The sequence below is a fragment of the Trachemys scripta genome, chromosome 24 (assembly GCF_013100865.1).
Source record: "Trachemys scripta elegans isolate TJP31775 chromosome 24, CAS_Tse_1.0, whole genome shotgun sequence".
Classification (NCBI taxonomy): domain Eukaryota; kingdom Metazoa; phylum Chordata; order Testudines; family Emydidae; genus Trachemys; species Trachemys scripta.
In genome coordinates, this window is record NC_048321.1 from 12477400 (window position 1) to 12495540 (window position 18141).

Consider the following 18141-nt stretch of genomic DNA (forward strand, 5'->3'; position numbering starts at 1 on the left):
AGTTGACAGGAGCACTGTATCTAATTGTTATATAAAGAAAAAAAAATACATAGAAATGACAATTAAAGACACGTTTAAAATTTATATCTATATTTAGAGGAGATAATACAGCAAGATATTCCCAATCCCAAGCCTTGAGGTATCAATTCTGGGGATTTAACTCAGGTATCAGAAATACACGATAATTCATACACTATCTTTAGTAGAGAGAAATAAAAATAAATAATATCTGCTTACACAGATGCACTGTGTTCCTGCCATTATCTCCTCTATTTTAGTCAATGGTTTTTCTCTTAAAACATAATTTTAACATATGTGATTGTGGTATTTTTCCCTCTTTTATTAAGAAAGGGAATTCATTTTTCTAATTATGGTTGCATTTATGTTTACTGACCACAATCATGTATGTGACTCACTAACATTTGACTCCATCATTGCTATAGGTATCATAGTTGGAACTGCAGTTATTTTCATGCAAATTTTAAGTTAATTTACAGATATAACTAAAAATACAATTGGAAAATAAGTGACCTTCATTTGCGCAATGTCTATAGTTCTGTGTTTAGCTAGTGTTTTTGAAACTGGCATCACTAAAGTGAGTACAAGCTACAGTTACATTCTAGGAGAATATTATAATTTGATTGTACCACTTTACATAATGAATGACAAAGCACAATATGATAATAACAGTAATAATGATAATTACTCCAGCCAGGACAGATTAGGCAGCTTAGAACTCACTACTCAAAGAATTCAATGTAAGCACAAGAGAGAAATAGCAACAGAGGGTCCTGTGGCACCTTTAAGACTAACAGAATCCCTGTCTATCAGGGATGGTCTAGACAGTATTTGGTCCTGCCATGTGGGCAGGGGACTGGACTCGATGACCTCTCGAGGTCCCTTCCAGTCCTAGAATCTATGAATCTATAAGAATTATTGGGAGCATAGGCTTTCGTGGGTAAGAACCTCACTTCTTCAGATGCAAGACTTGCCCACGAAAGCTTATGCTCCCAATACTTCTGTTAGTCTTAAAGGTGCCACAGGACCCTCTGTTGCTTTTTACAGATTCAGACTAACACGGCTACCCCTCTGCTAAGAGAGAAATAAAATTATGAAATGTAGAGACCAGTCAAAAACTCATATAACGGCACTTTGAAAGAATAAAATTACAGAGCATATATGTGCATTGTAGGAAGTAACAACAAGTAACAACAGCAATATAAAGCCTGGTCCCCACTAAGCCCCCACTTCGGACTAAGGTACGCAAATTCAGCAACGTTAACGTAGCTGAATTCGAAGTACTTTAGTCCGAACTTACCGCGGGTCCAGACGCGGCAGGAAGGCTCCCCCGTCGATGCCGCGTACTCCTCTCGGCGAGCTGGAGTACCGGTGTCGACGGCGAGCATTTCCGGGATCGATCCGGGATCGATTTATCGCGTCTTAACCAGACGCGATAAATAGATCCCAGAACATCGATTGCCTGCCGCCGGATCCTCCGGTAAGTGAAGACGTACCCTAAGTATGTGTTGGGTGGGGTGAGTGTGAAAGAGACAGTGTGTGTGTGAGCTGCAGGTGTGTGAGAGCTGGGGGAGTGTGTGGAGACCGCATGCTGCCCCTTTAAGAGAGCAGGTCGTAGCAGTCTGAAGGAAAGCTCCCTCAGACACAGCAGCAGCCGTCAGCAGCTCCGCCCCACTCTCGGTGAACCCTGTGCCCCCCCCACCTGCTCTGCGGAGATGGGGTACATTGGGAGGACAGGGGACAGTCTGACATCAGAGCCCCTCCCCCCTGCTCCTTACAGCAGACAGGAAGCTCCCAGGAGCAGCTGGCCAGGGGTGGCTCCAAGGCAGGGGGCAGGAGCCGCGGGGCTTCAGATGCCTGTGGGGGGGGGGCACCCCTGCTCTGGAGGCGCCCCGTGACGTTACACTCCATCATGCTTTTTAAAAATATGTTTATAAATGTGAATATAATGTAACTGGAATATGCTTTATGCAAAATGTCTCTTGTAAAGTATCATTACAAAGTTTATAATCTACATTATAAATTTATCATCACAAAGCTTATAATCTGTCTTCCTCCAATTTGTATGAATGTATCATTCTTGTACCTGAAATTAGGAAGATGTAGCATAACTCTGAAGCCTGATTGTAATTATGCAAAGTGTGGGCCATTAATGGTGGTTTAGAATCTTGATGGCTCCCATTGACTAGGACAATTGACTCTAGATGGCTCTGTTTTACTGAAAGTCTCCATTGCATAGCTGTGGACCAGTCCTGGAGGAATGGAGGGGGGGCTCGCAGGTCATGTGATCATGTCACCTGAACTGGAATCCATATTTAACCTGGTGCTTTTCCATTTAGAAGGAGGGGTGGAAACTCAGAGAGAGACAAAGGATTCCCGCCTTGTGCCAAAGATATAAAAGGGGGTGGAACAGAACAAAAGGGGCTGCCAGTCATGAAGAAATCCCCTAATTACCACCTGAGCTGGAACGAACAAGGATTTTACCAGGGGAAAGGATTGGGCCCAGAGTAGGAAGGAGTCTAGTTTGTGAAAGAAGCTTATTGGAACATATCTGCGGGTGAGATTTATCTGTATTCAGTTTCCTGATACATTAGGCTTAGACGTGCGTATTTTGTTTTATTTTGCTTGGTAACTTACTTTGCTCTGTCTGTTATTACTTGAAACCACTTAAATCCTACTTTTTATACTTAATGAAATCACTTTTGTTTATTAATTAACCCAGAGTAAGTGATTAATACCTTGGGGAGCAAACAGCTGTGAATATCTCTCTATCAGTGTTATAGAGGGTGGACAATTTATGAGTTTACCCTGTACATGCCTTATATAGAGTAAAACAGATATATTTGGAGGTTGCATCCCACTGGGAGCTGGGTGTCTGCGTGCTGGAGACAGAAGTACTTGCTAAGCCGTTTTCAGTTAAGTCTGCAGCTTTGGGGATGTGGTTCAGACCCTGGGTCTGTGTTGTAGCAGGCTAGCATGTATGGCTCAACAAGGCAGATTTCTGCGGTCCCAAGCTGGCAGGGAAAATGGGCTCTGAGGTAGTGTCAGCACATCAGGTGACAGTCTCAAGGGGGTCTCTGTGACCGAACCCATCACCGCCCCGTTTGCCCATGGCTAAGGCCAGCCCTGGATGACTTTGTTTGCTCTATGAGGACCGCAAGGTGCCCAGATACCCCGATGACAAGCGCTGTATGATGGCCTCTAGAGCAGTGGTTCTCCAACTGTGTATCAGCATTCCAAAGTAGATCACGACCCCATTTTAATGGGGTCACCAGGGCTGGTTAGACTTGCTGGGGCTCGGTGCCAAAGCCCGAGAGCTTCAGCCCTGGGCTTCGGAGCTCAGGTTACAGGCACCCCACCTGGGGATGAAGCCCTTGGTCTTTGGCAGGGCAGCGGCTCTCGGGCGGGCTCAGACTTCGATCCCCTCTCCTGTGGTTGTGTAGCTATTTTTGTTGTCAGAGGGGGGTCGTGGTGGGATGAAGTTTGAGAACCACTGTGAGAACAGAGCAGACCACCTGATGCTAGTTACTGATCCCTGAAAGACAACGCCCAACCCAGCAGCTCTGACAGCCACTCCCAGCCAGCGCAGGGAGAAAGTTTAATGGACAAACTGGGTTTTTTTGGGGGGTGCAAAATGCAAATTTGGCAACAACAAAACTTTGGGTGAATCTGGTCAATTTTGCCAAATTGTTTGTTAGGGGGGGATGACAGAACCTCCCAAAATTCCCCAGAATGGAAATATTTCATCTAGGTGTTTTCAAAAATAAATATTTCACTTTCTCGATCCAAAATCACTGTATGGTTTCAAATTTCCTGTAATTTCACTTTGTAGTTAAAAAATGTCTAAAATGCTTGAAATCAAAACAAAACGTTTCATCCTCAAATCAAATCTATTTCTGACTTTCAGGTTCACTGAAAATTTTGACCACATTTGATTTTTGGTATAACGTGAAAAGATTCCCCCTCCCCGCCGTGACTTTTGGTTCCCTCAACATTTATCAAATTATGCTTTCAGATTTACCCCTAAATATTTTTTTCAAATGTTTGGTTCACCAAAAAATTTATTCTTCTTGTTTTGACCCAAACAGTTTTCAGTTTGCTAAAAAATCTGATAATTTTTTGTTTCAAGCCACTAGCCCCACAGGAAATGGGCCACGTGGCCTTTCCCCTCCTTTGGGCGATGGCTTGGATCCATCCCCAGGGTGGTGGACTGGCTGGCTCGGGTGGCAGAGGTGGGATACTTGTGATGATGAGCAAAGACCCACCTAGGCTTACACTGATTTTGGGACCATCTGACCCAGGTCTGGGGTCTATGGAAAGAATCCTGCATAGGAGAGATGGGATGGGAGGAACAGGCTGTTCTGGAGGAAGCCACCAGATGGCACATTTATACAAAGCCAGGCAAGATCATAGCATGAAAGCAAGTGTTCAGTCTTTGAGAAATGCTGAATCAATTGTGTTCAATGTTTTTATGTAGATAAATACATCTCTTTCTCTTTCTCTCTCTCTCTCTTGGATCACCCTTTTTACACAGCTCCGTGATGGGAGCTGCTAGGGAGCTAAAGTGGGACACAAACCACCGGCAGTGCCCTGATATCCCCATAATGGCCTGGGCCTGTGTCTTGGTTTGAGGAATGGGCCAATCTCTGATCACCTCCACCGTGGATGGCTCAGGCTTTAGGCAGCCACTTCCCACCTTTTGGCCCAGGTACAACACCTCTGCCATCCCCACCTTACTCTTTCCAGCTTTGATAGTCGGTCCTGCCTCCCAGAGACATCCCAGCCCCCTCTTCACCTGGGACACAGTTCCTCCTGTCCCAGGACTAGCTAACGGCACAGATACCATCAATGCACACCAGGGCAAAGTTGTCCACCCCCTACAGTAACTGACCCGGCGCTGGGATGTGGCCGATGCCCCCTTGAGGCTGAAAAGCAGGACCAGGAATTCACAGAGCCCCAAAGGGGTGATGAAGGCAGATTTCAACATGGCATCTGGTCCAAAGGTGCTAGTAGCCTTTGATGAGATCCATAGTAGTGAGGTACTGGACGCATCCCGGCTTGTCTAGGGTCTCATCAGGCGTAGGCATGGGACAAGCCGATGGCCTTGAGCTTCCGACAGTCCACACAGAATTGGATTGACCCATCTTTCTTGGGGACCAACCCCATGGGAGATGCTCAGGTGGGAGGCTGGGTCACCCCTAACGCCAGCATGTCTCTGAGCTCCCTCTCCAGTGCCTGGGCTGTTTTCCTCATGACTGTGAATGGGGAACAGCTAATGGGAGGGTTATTTTCCATCCCTCCTTCCACTGTGGACAGCTCGGTCCAGCCTAGGCCGGTTGGAGAACAGCTGGAGGTATGGACACAGCCCCTCTGATCTCTGCCTGCTGGGCAGGGGTTAGCTGGTCAGATCAGGGGATTGATTCCAGTGAGGAGTCGGCTCCGGGTCTCTGAGAAGAGACCCACCAGGAAACTTCCCCCTTCTCCTCCCACTGCCCACACATGTGGCCGTATGGATGTCTCCAGGCCTGCTGGTGGGGGTGGGGGTGAGGGAAGGGGGCAATTAGCCAGTGGCCCGGGTGATTTAAAAAGGAGACCCTGGCCCTTTTAAACTGCCCAGGTGGGCCATAGGACACCTAGGCATGCAAGACCCCCCGGGCCAGTGTGGGTGGTCCCGAAAGTAACAGATTCACCACTTCCACCCCGGGCCCCGCACCCCCTAGGGACCCTGAGGCCCGGAATTTCTGTTGGGTGCCTGAATGTCTCCCTGTCACGGTACAGCTCTGTCATGTGGACATGGTCCCCTCTGCTGGCTGTGAGCCCAACTGGGCAGCTCCAGCACATTCACAGGTCCCATCCCAGGCTCCCTCCGCACTGAGCTGAGACCCCTCTCCTGGTTAGGGTTGCCAACTTTCTACTCACACAAAACCAAACATCCTTGCCCTACCCCCCCCTTCTCTCAGGCCCTGCCCCCTCTTACTCCATCCCCGCCTTCCTCTGTCACTCACTCATTTTCACCGGACTGACTCGGGGTTGGGGTGCGGGAGGGGGTGAGGGCTCCGGCTGGGGGTGCAGGCTTTGGGGTGGGGCCAGAGATGAGGGATTTTGCATTCAGGAGGAGGCTCCGAGTTGGGGGGGTGGAGCCAAAGGATTTGGAGTATGGGATGGGGCTCTGGGCTGAGGCAGAGGGTTGGGGTTTGGGAGGGGACACTGAAAACTGGACACCTGACAACCCTACTCCTGCTCCACATTGCCATAGGAGCCGGCACGCAATTGTGCCAGACCTTCTGCTTCCATTGGGCCCTGGTTCAACTCTCCCTGGCAAAAGCAGTGAACTCTGTGATCCTTCTTCGGAACGATAGTACGTACTCCAGTCCTGCTTCCCCATTCCTCTTCTCTCTCCCCCTCCATTTGTCCCACATAATGTCCAGCAGTCCCCTCCCTCTCCTGCCATACAACTCAAAACAGGGGATCCCTGTGAATTCCTGGGACAGGAGAAGTTCTGCAGCAGCCTTTGCCAGGTTCCCTGGATCCCCTGATGTCTAGAGAGAGGGACATCGGGGGCCAGGTACAACAGCTGGCCATGGCACTCCTGGGGGACCACCACCTTCTGCTTGATCCCACAAGGTTCAGTTTACCCTTGGGGAGCCCTTCCCTGGTCCTGGATCCCTTCTCTCCCAGGGATATTTCCCTGCAGTCCTCCCCCAGGGTCTTGCAGCACTGTGGCCCACAAGGACCCTCAGCTTCTCCCAGGAGAGATCCTTCTGCTCCTTGGGCTGGAATTCAGCTGCTGGGTTGGGGCCCTCAGCGCCCATTGGCTGTGGCTCAATTTCCCCACCTCAGGACAAAGCCTCGGTCTCAGTCCTGTCAAGCCCTGTCCCCGGTAACTCACTGGATGTTCCACGTCCCCTGCTGTAGATCCCTGGGGACGGGCTGAGCGACCCTTACTGGCTCCAGCCACAGGCAAGGGCCAGGGCACCATCAGGCCAGTTCTCCAAACCATCCCTCTTCAGAAATTTCACAGGTAACTGATCCTGCACCCCAGTGTCTGTTGGGCTGCCCTTGGCCCTGCATTTCACATGGATCCTCACTACAGGCACGCTAACTGGGGGTCCGACCCCCCCCCCAAGGGTTAGGTATGTATTAGGCACTACCTGATCCGGGTCCACCACCTTGGACATGTCAGCATCACCTCTGCGCCCTTGTCCCACTGTCCCTGGACCTGCCTTCCAACTACTTCAATAGGGATGAGGTGATGACTATCCCACCAGGCTTCGCCCTGCCCCCCCACCTGCCCTGTGGACTGAGCCCTCTCTTGGGGCCTGTATCTGGAGGAAGGAGATTTGGGCTCTCTTGGTTAATGGAACCCATCCTTCCCCCCCTCCCCGGGCCGCTCGCACTTCTGGGCAAAAACAACAAGGAGTCTGGTGGCACCTTAAAGACTAACAGATTTATTTGGGCATAAGCTTTCATGAGTAAAAACCTCACTTCTTCGGATGCATAGCAAGAAATGAGGTTTTTACTCACGAAAGCTTATGCCCAAATAAATCTGTTAGTCTTTAAGGTGCCACCAGACTCCTTGTTGTTTTTGTAGATACAGACTAACACGGCTACCCCCTGATACTTGACTTCTGGGCAAGACAACCTGGCAGGCAGCCATACTGCCCTGCTGGTTCTGCCCACCCCGACAAGAGCATCGCTCCCAGAATCTCCCCACCACCCGAATGTCTCCCCATTGATTACCCCGTCCACTCCCAATGGGGGTCAGAGGGGCCTGAGCCCAGGGGTACAAGCAGACATATCCGCTGGGCGCGGAAAGGACCCATCTGCCACCTCCCCATGCCAGCTCTGCTCCCGGGGTGATGGGTGGCTGCTTCCTCCCCAAGGATGGACACAGCTCACTCTGTGAGCCTGTTACTGGCTGTCTCCCCTCCGCTACGTTAACCTGTGACGGTGCACCCCATAAGGCTTCATGGAAATATGCTTATGAATGTATATATATGACATAACTGGAATACGTTTTATGCTACATATGCCATGTAACATATCTATCTAAAGGTTATGATCTACTGAAGCTATTCATCCTATTTGTATGCATGAGTCATTGTTGTATTCGAAAGTATGAATATTGGCTGTGCACTGGCTTGATTTCTAAGTAGCCTTAGTAAAGCATTTGGTCAGATACTTGAGAAAGAAACGTGCAAATTAAGTGCCCGATCAAGAAACACATAAAGGACAATCAATCTTGGAAAGCTCCAATCCACATAAGAAGTCTACCTGAGGACGTTCAGGGTAGCATGTAAACAATGGCTGATGCCTGTAAAAACTGAGTAATGCATGGACATGTGACTTGCCCATATGACTCCAAAACTCCATCTTGGAGCTGGACTTTGCATAGGAGAGAGGAGGGGGTCTCCACCCACAAGAGAAAGTCTATTCACATCCCTGGGAGACATCTCCATTTTGTCTTCAGCTGGCTAAAGAGATAGCTAAGACAGTACTAAGAATGAAAGACAATAACTACAGGGGGTGTGAGTGATTTCTGGACCCAGACTAGCAGGAAACTAGTCTGTAAAAGGAAACTTAATGGAATTCCTCTGAGGGGTGAGGTTTTTATCTGTATTCAGTTTTCTTACTGTATTAGACATAGACTTGCGTGTTCTATTTTATTTTGCTTGGTAATTCACTTTTTCTGTCTGTTACTACTTGGAACCACTTAAATCCTACTTTCTGTATTTAATAAAATCACTTTTTACTTATTAATTAACCCAGNATCTAACCCGTCACATAACTCTTTGAGGTTCTCCTGGCCCAAGATTTGCGTCTTTGGGCCCTGCACTATTAATTAACCCTGTGTATGTATTAATAACTGGGGGGGGCAAACAGCTATGCATATCTCTCCATCAGTGTTTTAGAGGGTGAACAATTTATGAGTTTACCCTGTATGAGCTTTATACAGGGTAAAACGGATTTATTTGGGATTTGGACCCCATTGGGAGTTGGGTATCTGAGTGTTGAAGACAGGAACACTTCTGTAGGCTGCTTTCAGGTAAGTCTGCAGCTTTGGGGCATGTGGTTGAGACCCTGGGTCTGTGTTGGAGCAGACTAGCGTGTCTGCCTCAAGAAGACAGGGTGCTGGAGTCCCAAGCTGACAGGGAAAGTAGGGGCAGAAGTAGTCTTGGCACATCAGTTAGCAGCCCCAAGGTGGTTTCTGTGATCTAACCCGTCACATAACTCTTTGAGGTTCTCCTGGCCCAAGATTTGCGTCTTTGGGCCCTGCACTCCTTCCCTCTCTGCCTGCAGCGACCACATCTCCAGTCTCTGACGTCCCCTTGAGACATCCGGCCCCTCGGCCTCTCCTCCACCTTAGGGTTTCCCTGAGTCCCGTCCCTGGGATGCTTCGGTGGGTTCCAGCTCCTTCACTGTCTACACCAATTCAACCCAACCAGGCAGGGACCCCAAGCTATCCCGGACTCCCAGGCCAGGGCTCTCTCGGCTTCATACTGCCCCTGGGAGGATCCCCCTTCAGGGTGACAGCCCGTCTTGGGGGTGCACTCTCCCTGTGGGGTTAGGCTTTTGGCCATGCCGCCTCTGGGGACCACACCTCTGAACCTTCAGCAGCCTGGCTCTGCCTGGGCCCCCTCAGGGAGTCCCCTCATTCTGCACCCCCAAGTTCCCTGCCACCAGAGGGAGCAACGTCCCCCGATCTCTAGGCTGCAGGACTCCTCTCTGGACTCAGCTTCACAGTTATAAAACAGGAATAAAACTCCCTCTTAGCATAGGGAAAATTCACAAGTTAAGACAAATGATAACCTAACTCATTTCCTTGCCCTTACGTACAATTTTTGTAATCTTAGATGAATCATTTCAGGTATGTTTTCAGGAAATCTTTTACTTGCCTGGTCGCTCTCTCCATCCAGAGAGGGCGCAAACAAAAAGAACACAAACAAAACCTCCCCGCTCCAGATTTGAAAGTATCTTCTTTCCTTTTTGGTCCTTTTGGTCAGGTGCCAACCAGGTTATTTGAGCTTCTTAACCCCTTACAGGTAAAGTGATTTATTACAGCTTCCCAGGAGGGATTTTATGTACCCTTATCTCTATGGTTATGACAGACCCAAACAGTTTTCAGTTTGCTACAAATTTGNAGGATGCGAGTCACTCTGTTATTTCTATTCCCAGACCCCAGCACCGCGGTGGGGAACGGTTCACAGTTCACGGCCCGGGAGGGTGACTCCCTGCGGTTCCTCTGCTCCATCACCAGCAGCCCCCCTGCCACGCTGGTCTGGGTGAGGGGGGGCCGAGCCATCGAGGGAGCTGGCCCTGTGTGGGAGAATCAGCTGCGGCTGGAGCTGCCCAACTTGACGGCCGAGGACAGGGGGCTGTACGGGTGCTGGGCCCAGAACAAGGAGAGCTCTGCCCAGGGGACGTTCCAGCTGCTCGTCGAGTGTGAGTGGGGTTAACCCCTGGGACACTGACACTGGATAATAGCAGTGTTAATCCGTGCGAGTCCTTGCCACTGACTACTAGCAGGTGTCGCAGGGTGCCTGGCCCCTTTAAACAGAGACAGTGCAACCCCCCCCTGTGCCATAGTTAATTAGCTGCTTTAGGGGCAGCCCCAAGGGGGCAGCTGAGGTTTGAAAAGACTCCTGGGCTATCTACGAGGGCCGTGAGTGCCCAGGCTGAAGGCGGAGAAGCAGGTGGGTTAGTGTGAAGCGCTGCTGGCCAAGGATGGGGCCAGATCAGTGCCCAGGGGCTGGCTGAAAAGACGTCTCAGGGCAGAGAACCCACGGGACTCCCTGCCTCTGGATAATAGCTGATTAATCTATGGTACTCCCTGTCCCTGGGTATTAGAAGAGTTAATCCACAGGACTCCCTGCCACTGGATGTGAGTGGGGTTAACCCACAGGACTCCCTGACACTGGGTTTTTCTCTCTCTGACTATTGTTGCTGTGTCTCCTGCTCTCCCCAGACAGCCCCCGGCCGGGGACCGGGCTGAACTCGTCCTGCCAGTGCCAGGGGCCCAGTGTCAGCTGCAGCTGCTCCCTGCGCTCCCACCCCCCACCCCGGCTCCAGTGGCAGGTGGATGGGGAGCCCCTGGCTGGGAATTGCTCACGGGGGGCCCTGCAGGTCAGCTCGTGGGCCCAGGGGGACGAGGCCGTCAGCACTCTGAGCTGGACGGGGAGTGGGGACGGGGGCCCCCAGATCTTCTGCCTCGGCTCCAACCCCCACGGGACATACGCCGCCCTGCATTTTGACTTCAGCCCCTGGCAGAGAGGTGAGACACTCGGACTCCTCGGTTCTGTCCCCTGCTTGGGGAGGGGAGATGTGGGGAGTGGGGGCTGGGAGTTGGCGGCGGGGCTGGGTTCTGTCTCAGGCTCAGGGAGGGGAGTGGGAGCTGGGACCCCGTATTGCTGGGTTCTATCCATGGCTCTGGGAGGAAAGTGGGGGCTGGAGGGGGCAGTGGGCTGGGAGCCAGGACATTTTGCCTCAATTCCACCCCCCACGGGTTCCATATTTTTCTGCAGAGCCCATTGGAATCAGGTGAGAGATCCTCCCCGCTAGATAGCGCTGGCTCTGACTTGGCCCCAGGGACTGGCTGACTCAGAGGGCTGAAAATTTCCCCCTCTAGGGGGCGCCAGCTCAGATCTGGCACCAGGGCGGGGGCTGGCTGGCTCAGGGTAGGAGTTGCAGGGATCTATCCCAGACTCTCGGCTTCTTCTAGCTCCCACAGGTGGCCTCACTGGGGCATTTATCGAATTCAGCTGTAAACTCGTCTTCGTGGCGACTGGATTCGTCCTGGCCTATTACCTCACCCTGCTCTATTACAGATGGTAACTCAGCTACCAACCCACCTACTGACCTACCCAACTATGTACCCACCTAGCTACCAACCCATTGACCCAGCCACCCACTGATTTACCCACCTACCTCCTATCTATCTGCCCACTTATCCAACTAACTAACTACCTACCCACCCACCTATGTACCCATCTACCCACCTACCACCCCACCCATCCATACCTCCTCTATCTATCTATCCTGACTGCCAGCCACATACATATCCCAGAATCTCTCTCTCTCCCAGGACACCCTGTTGCTGTTGTGGAAGCAAAAGGAAGGATAGGCCGGGGGACAGGGAATCCACGGTGCCCAAGTCCGGTGTGTAGATCGGTCCGTTCCTCAGCCATGGAAGAGCCGACAAGGACTTGGAATCTCACAGGACTGAGGAAATGGAGAATGAGACCTCAGCTGGGGGGACTGTCACCCTGGGTGAGGACAATGGGCCCGTTTAGCCCAGTACCTGGCCCCCTCCCTACCCCTCCAGCTCAGACCCATGGGCCTGGGCAGCACGTGGAAGCTGCCTGTAATATTTATATGAGCAGTAGATGATCTGTTTGTTGCCCTGACAGTCATGACCAGGGCTGGCCTTAGGGAAAATGGCACCCTGGGCGAACGTGTATTTTGGTGCCCCCCCATCACTCCTGGCCCCCACGGGCTCCCTGGGCTTCCCCCCCCCCCCATCACCTCTGGGCCCCATTGCCCAAGTGTTTAATTTGTATTGAAAGAGATGCCAGAGCTCAGCTGTGGCTCAAATTAAGCCCTGGCAGGGCGGCCTGATACTGGCAGGGGCTGGTCGGGCACAAGCTGTGAAGGCAACGCCACCACAAGCAGCATCACAGAAGTGAGGGGGACCTGGCACATGGTGTATTGCCACCCTCCTGCGCTGCAGCTGTGGCTTGTGGTGCCTGGTGCTCAGCATGTGGCTCAAGGCTTCGCGCTGTTACCCGTGGGCTCTGTCTCATCAGAGCCCACAACCTCCTGCAGCCCCCTGGCCACTCCTGGCTCACCCAGGGTGGGGGCACCAGTTCAGATTTGGGGCGGGGGAGGAAACTTTAGCCATGATTCCAGGGACTACTTAGGCACCTGAAAACTCTCGGGGCTTTTTCAGATAATAACTTAGGGATTAGCTGACAGGAGCTCTGTATCTAACTGTTATATAAAGAAAGAAAAAATATATACAAAAGCCAATTAAAGCCACGTTTAAGGCTTATATGTAAATTTAGAACAATCAGGAGATAATACAGCAAGATATTCCCAATCCCAACCCTTGAGGTGTCAGTTCTGGAGCTTAACTCCATTCTATATGCATCCGAAGAAGTGGGCTGTAGTCCACGAAAGCTTATGCTCTAATAAATTTGTTAGTCTGTAAGGTGCCACAAGTACTCCTGTTCTTTTCATAAAGGACAATCAATCTTGGAAAGCTCCAATCCACATAAGAAGTCTACCTGAGGACGTTCAGGGTAGCATGTAAACAATGGCTGATCCCTGTAAAAAAGTCATGCATGGACATGTGACTTGCCCATGTGACTCCAAAACTCCATTTTGGAGCTGGACTTTGCGTAGGAGAGAGGAGGGGGTCTCCACCCACAAGAGAAAGTCTATTTACATCCCTGGGAGACACCTCCATTTTGTCTTCAGCTGGCTAAAGAGATAGCTAAGACAGTACTAAGAATGAAGGACAGTATCTACAGGGGGTGTGAGTGATTTCTGGACCCAGACTAGAAGGAAACTAGGCTGTAAAAGGAAGCTTAATGGAATTCCTCTGAGGGGTGAGGTTTTTATCTGTATTCAGTTTTCTTACTGTATTAGACATAGACTTGCGTGTTCTATTTTATTTTGCTTGGTAATTCACTTTGTTCAGTCTGTTACTACTTGGAACCACTGAAATCCTACAGTTTTCAGTTTGCTACAAATTTGACACACTTTTGTTTCAAGTCACTAGCCGGGCGGGGAATGGGCCACTGGGCCTTTGACCTCTTGTGGGCGATGGGTTGGATCCACCCCAGGGCGGGGGACTGGCTGGCTTGCTTCACAGTGGTGGGATACCTGTGACGAGGAGCAGAGACCCACTTAGGCTTACACTGATTCTGGGACCCTCAGGCCCACGTCTGGGCTCTGGGCAAAGAATCCGGGATAGGAGAGATGGGTTGGGAAGAACAGGCTGTTCTAAGGGAACCACCAGGTGGCGCAGTTACACAAAGCCAGACATAAACTCAGCATGAACTTAAGTATTCAGTCTTTGAGAAATGCTGAATCGATGGTATTCAATATTTGAATGTAGATATATACTTCTCTCTTTCTCTGTCTCTATGTGTATGTATATATATATATATATATATATAATGTGGGTGTGTGTATCTATATTTATATCTACTATTATGTTATTATATACCTACACACATATATATATATATATACACACAAAGTTTATATAGAGAATATATCAAATTATGCTCAGTTTTATGCTAATAAATATGTATATATGTATATGTAATATGTATATATATACAGAGAGAGAGAGAGTACATATAGACAGTGCGTACACACATACACTGGGTACTTACATACGTTGACTGTTATTTTAGGATATATTTTATATAATGATGCTAATTATGTTTTGTTTGTTGTATTAAACCTATTACACCAGATCTGGGTTGTGTCACAGACTCCAAGGTCCCAGGCTCTCTCGGCTGTGTAAGGTCCCTGGAAGGACTCCCCTTAAGTGTGACAGCCCTTCTTGGGGTCACACACACTCTGGAGGGATGAGATCTGGGCTCCAGTGCTTGCTGGAACCGCACCTCTCCAACCCTTCAGCCTGCCTGTCTCTTGCTGTGGGCCCCCTCAGAGAGTCTCCTCGCTCTGTGCCCCCACGGCCTTCACCCTCAAAGGGAGCAACACCACTCCCCCATTCTCTACCCTGCAGTGACTCTCAGCCAGTGTAACACAGGAGGTTTATTGAACGTCTGAATCAAGCACAGGCAGTTCTCAGGGCCTTTGGGCCTGGCCACACTCACCACCGTCCAGCTGGGTATGACCCTGTCCAGGTGGCTCAGGCCCCTCTTTGTCTCCAGTCCAGAAGCGATCTCCTTCCAGCTGAGCCCCCCATATCTCCTCCCCCACCAGCCCCGCCTCCACCATTTGCCTTTGTTCCTGGGCAAACAGGTCACCTGAGTCCCCTCTCTTCCATCCTTTGTTCCCCAACTGGCCAGAACTGGCTTCCTTCCGGGGCCATCTCTCTTCTGGCCTTTGTCCTCCCAAGGGCCAGAACTGGCTGGCTTCCAAGATGGGCTGGACCTCCAGGCCACTGGTTGCTAATTTCCACACTGTCCAGACCAGTGTCCGCAGTCCTGGCTGCTAGGTAAGGTCACACCTGGCCCTCTGCAACCACAACCCCCCTCTGCCAAACCCTCGTTACACACACAGCACACACGGAAACTGAGGCACACACAATATCCATGCAAAACAGTAACAAAATCCCCCACTTCCTCACAGGTTGTGTTTAAAATAAAAGTTTTGTGCAAATGTTCCATTTCTTAAAAGTTAATCACAGGGGTTTTTTTGTTTTTAGAAAGCTTTCGCAGAGATCTTGGCCATTTAAAACTAATGATCACCGGGAAAAATTCACTGGCTAGGAATTTTTCAGAAAAACTATCCCACTATCTCGGTTGGGGACACAGAAAAAAACAGACATTTGAATTATTAAGATAGATAGATAGATAGATAGATAGATAGATAGATAGATAATGACTGGTAATTAACCCTTGCCCTCCTATATCAGTAAGAGATGGACCCCAGTCCCCATGATCTCCATGTTATCAGATATGTCAGGTTTCAATCTCGACATGGCGGTTCCAAGGTTTCCCAGTGATTCTCTTTTTTTCCTGCATCTGAACCTGGTAATTCCCAAGAAATTCCCAGGAAAAACACATGAGTCAAATACTGAGCTCAATGCAATGCACAAAGATCCCTTGCCCAGAGCTGAGATGGGGTCACCTCTGGGGTGGGGTGTGGGGGCTGTTTATATAAGGATCCATTACCCAGCTGGCAGTGAGATGCAGCCATTCCCAGGTGGGGCATCTGTTTAACAGCAACTGAGGGAAACTTCCCGGGCAGCTAATAAAAAGAAAGCAAAACCAAATGGGGATTAACCAGAGACAGAATGTACCACACCAAGCTAGGGGCCGGCCTGGACACCCGGGTTCCTGCCCTGGATCTCGCCCCAATGACCAGGGGTCTGCCCTGATCCGCATGGATCCAGCGCAGCGAGTTCTAACCCACTAGACCCGGCAGCCACAGTCCCAGCAGGAACCTGCCCCAGGCTCTCCCCTTCCGCCACTGGCCGGGGACCTATGTCCATGCGGCCGCACCCCACTGTTCAATGGGACCCTCTCCCCTGCACTCCGCGGCTCTCACCCAGCCCCAAACAGGGGCTGACCGGCTGGAGGTGGAGCAAACTCACCAACTGGAAACTTCCTGTTATGCAAAATTCACTCAGCAACCAGCCTCCCAGAACAGCCGCCGGTGCCCACAGGCAGGGGGGCAGAGCTGATGTGCCACTGGCCAGGGGCAGAGTAGACCAGGTTCTGCCTGGGGCGGGAGACTTGGGAGGACCCAGACATCAGGGCTGGTCCCAATGTCTCCGGGGGGGGCACTGTGTTTCTTTTTATCTCAACACTGGGCAAGGAGTCCTTGTATAAACAGCTCCCCTGCCCCACCCCAGAGGCAGCCACAACTCAGCACTGGGGAGAGGTCCCTGTGTAAACAGCCCCCAAGACCCAGGGTGTTACCTGCACATGCTAGGGCACTCCACCTTTTCCCAAGTAGTAGGGCTCCAGGCAAAAAGGTCCTACCCTTACCCAATTTGTAGGGCTCAGGGCCACCCATACCCAATTCATAGGGGTCAGGGGTAACTAACCTGGTCAATTTAAGTAACCACATACTTTCCCAATACATAGGGCTCCGGGCGTACACTACTTCTGCAGGTGTGCGGGACCTTTTATCAGGGAAAGAGCCTCACACAGAAATATCCTACTTAATCTCTATTTATTAACAATCACCCAAACCAGATTGCACACGCTATACAGACAGTGCTCACCACTCCCAATCAGACAGATGAACATTTCTTGATGACCAGTCAGGATCAGGTCCATCTGGGGGACTCCAGTTTGTGCAGGGTCATTGGCAGAGTGTTGAGGTCCGGCAGCTCTGATCTTTGGTGCTGTGTCCTGGAGTTGGTACCCAAAGAACTTCCTTTTCGACCTCAGTTTATAGAGTGAAACTTGAGTCCTTTTTAGCTGTACCTTAACCAATCATTATACTAACAATTTACTAACCAATCCTAACCAATCTTACTCCACCATCTTAATTAATTTACACCTAGAAAAATAAATATTTGACAGAAGAAACAATTAAAGAACCAGACAGAGACTATACAGCTAAACAATAGGGAAGTGGGGACCAGAATGACAAAACAATAAAGAAATGAGGATTTTACAACCACAACTATTGATGAGTGATTTTTTGATAGACAGATGCTATCAAACTAAGTTTTCTTTAACCATCTTAAGATCTGTTTCTTTTCCTGGTGATAGTGGGGACCATTGGGACGGGGTCTCCTCATTAACAGCCTGATCTTACATTGTTTTAACGTCACTGAGATGGAATGTGACTTCTCAGTTAATGGCTGCTGCTCGGCTGCCCTTTGAATCTGGCTGCAGACGAAGGCCTGATCCTTACACAGGCCAGATTCAGCTGTGTCTCAGCTCTTAAGTCAAAGGACAGAATCTGTGGGGGGCCGTGGAATCCAGCTGCTTCTCCTGATGCAGCCGATGACCCAGGTCCCATCACAAGGGAATCCCCAGACTCAGTGACCTGGGAGGCGTTTGACGAACCGAGAAACAGAAAACAAACATTTGTGCTCAATGGACGGGCTCCAATCTGCTGGCGTCTCCCCTGCTGAGAGACCCTAGCGGGGAGGGTCCCTTGGTCCCACTCCACCCCCCAGAACCAGCCAATGCCCCACCCTGGGGCAGATCGGAGCCAGTGCCCCCAAGAGGGGAAAGGTCCCATGCCCCATTCCCTCCACCCCCAGCCAGTCCTCCTGCGGTGGGGCCGGAAGGCAGCTGTCAGTGGGAGCTGCTGGTATCTGTGACATTCTCCCGCTTGCATTGATGGAATGAGATCTACAGCTACTGGAAATCGCTTCTGTAAGACATTCTAGGGCCAGTTTCACACCCTGACTTCCCCTTCCTGTCTTGAAATCTCACATTTTGCAGCAGCCCTCAC

The 18141-nt window shown here is 50.4% G+C and overlaps 1 protein-coding gene across 1 annotated transcript; it reads left to right on the forward strand.

The window, feature by feature from the left end:
* The first annotated feature begins 10163 nt into the window (after nucleotides 1-10163).
* On the forward strand, nucleotides 10164-12313 carry LOC117869862 (sialic acid-binding Ig-like lectin 11). Its single transcript, XM_034756971.1, has 4 exons — nucleotides 10164-10461; nucleotides 10985-11290; nucleotides 11738-11846; nucleotides 12101-12313. The coding sequence occupies exons 1-4, from the start codon at nucleotides 10164-10166 to the stop codon at nucleotides 12180-12182; spliced, it is 795 nt and encodes a 264-aa protein (XP_034612862.1). The 3' UTR covers nucleotides 12183-12313.
* Nucleotides 12314-18141: the final 5828 nt, after the last annotated feature.

Coding starts and splice junctions, on each gene's coding strand:
- LOC117869862 (XM_034756971.1), top strand. CDS start 10,164: ATGCGAGTCACTCTGTTATTTCTATTCCCAGACCCCAGCACCGCGGTG. Junction 11,291..11,737: donor CTTCAGCCCCTGGCAGAGAG/GTGAGACACTCG, acceptor GGCTTCTTCTAG/CTCCCACAGGTGGCCTCACT. Junction 11,847..12,100: donor ACCCTGCTCTATTACAGATG/GTAACTCAGCTA, acceptor TCTCTCTCCCAG/GACACCCTGTTGCTGTTGTG.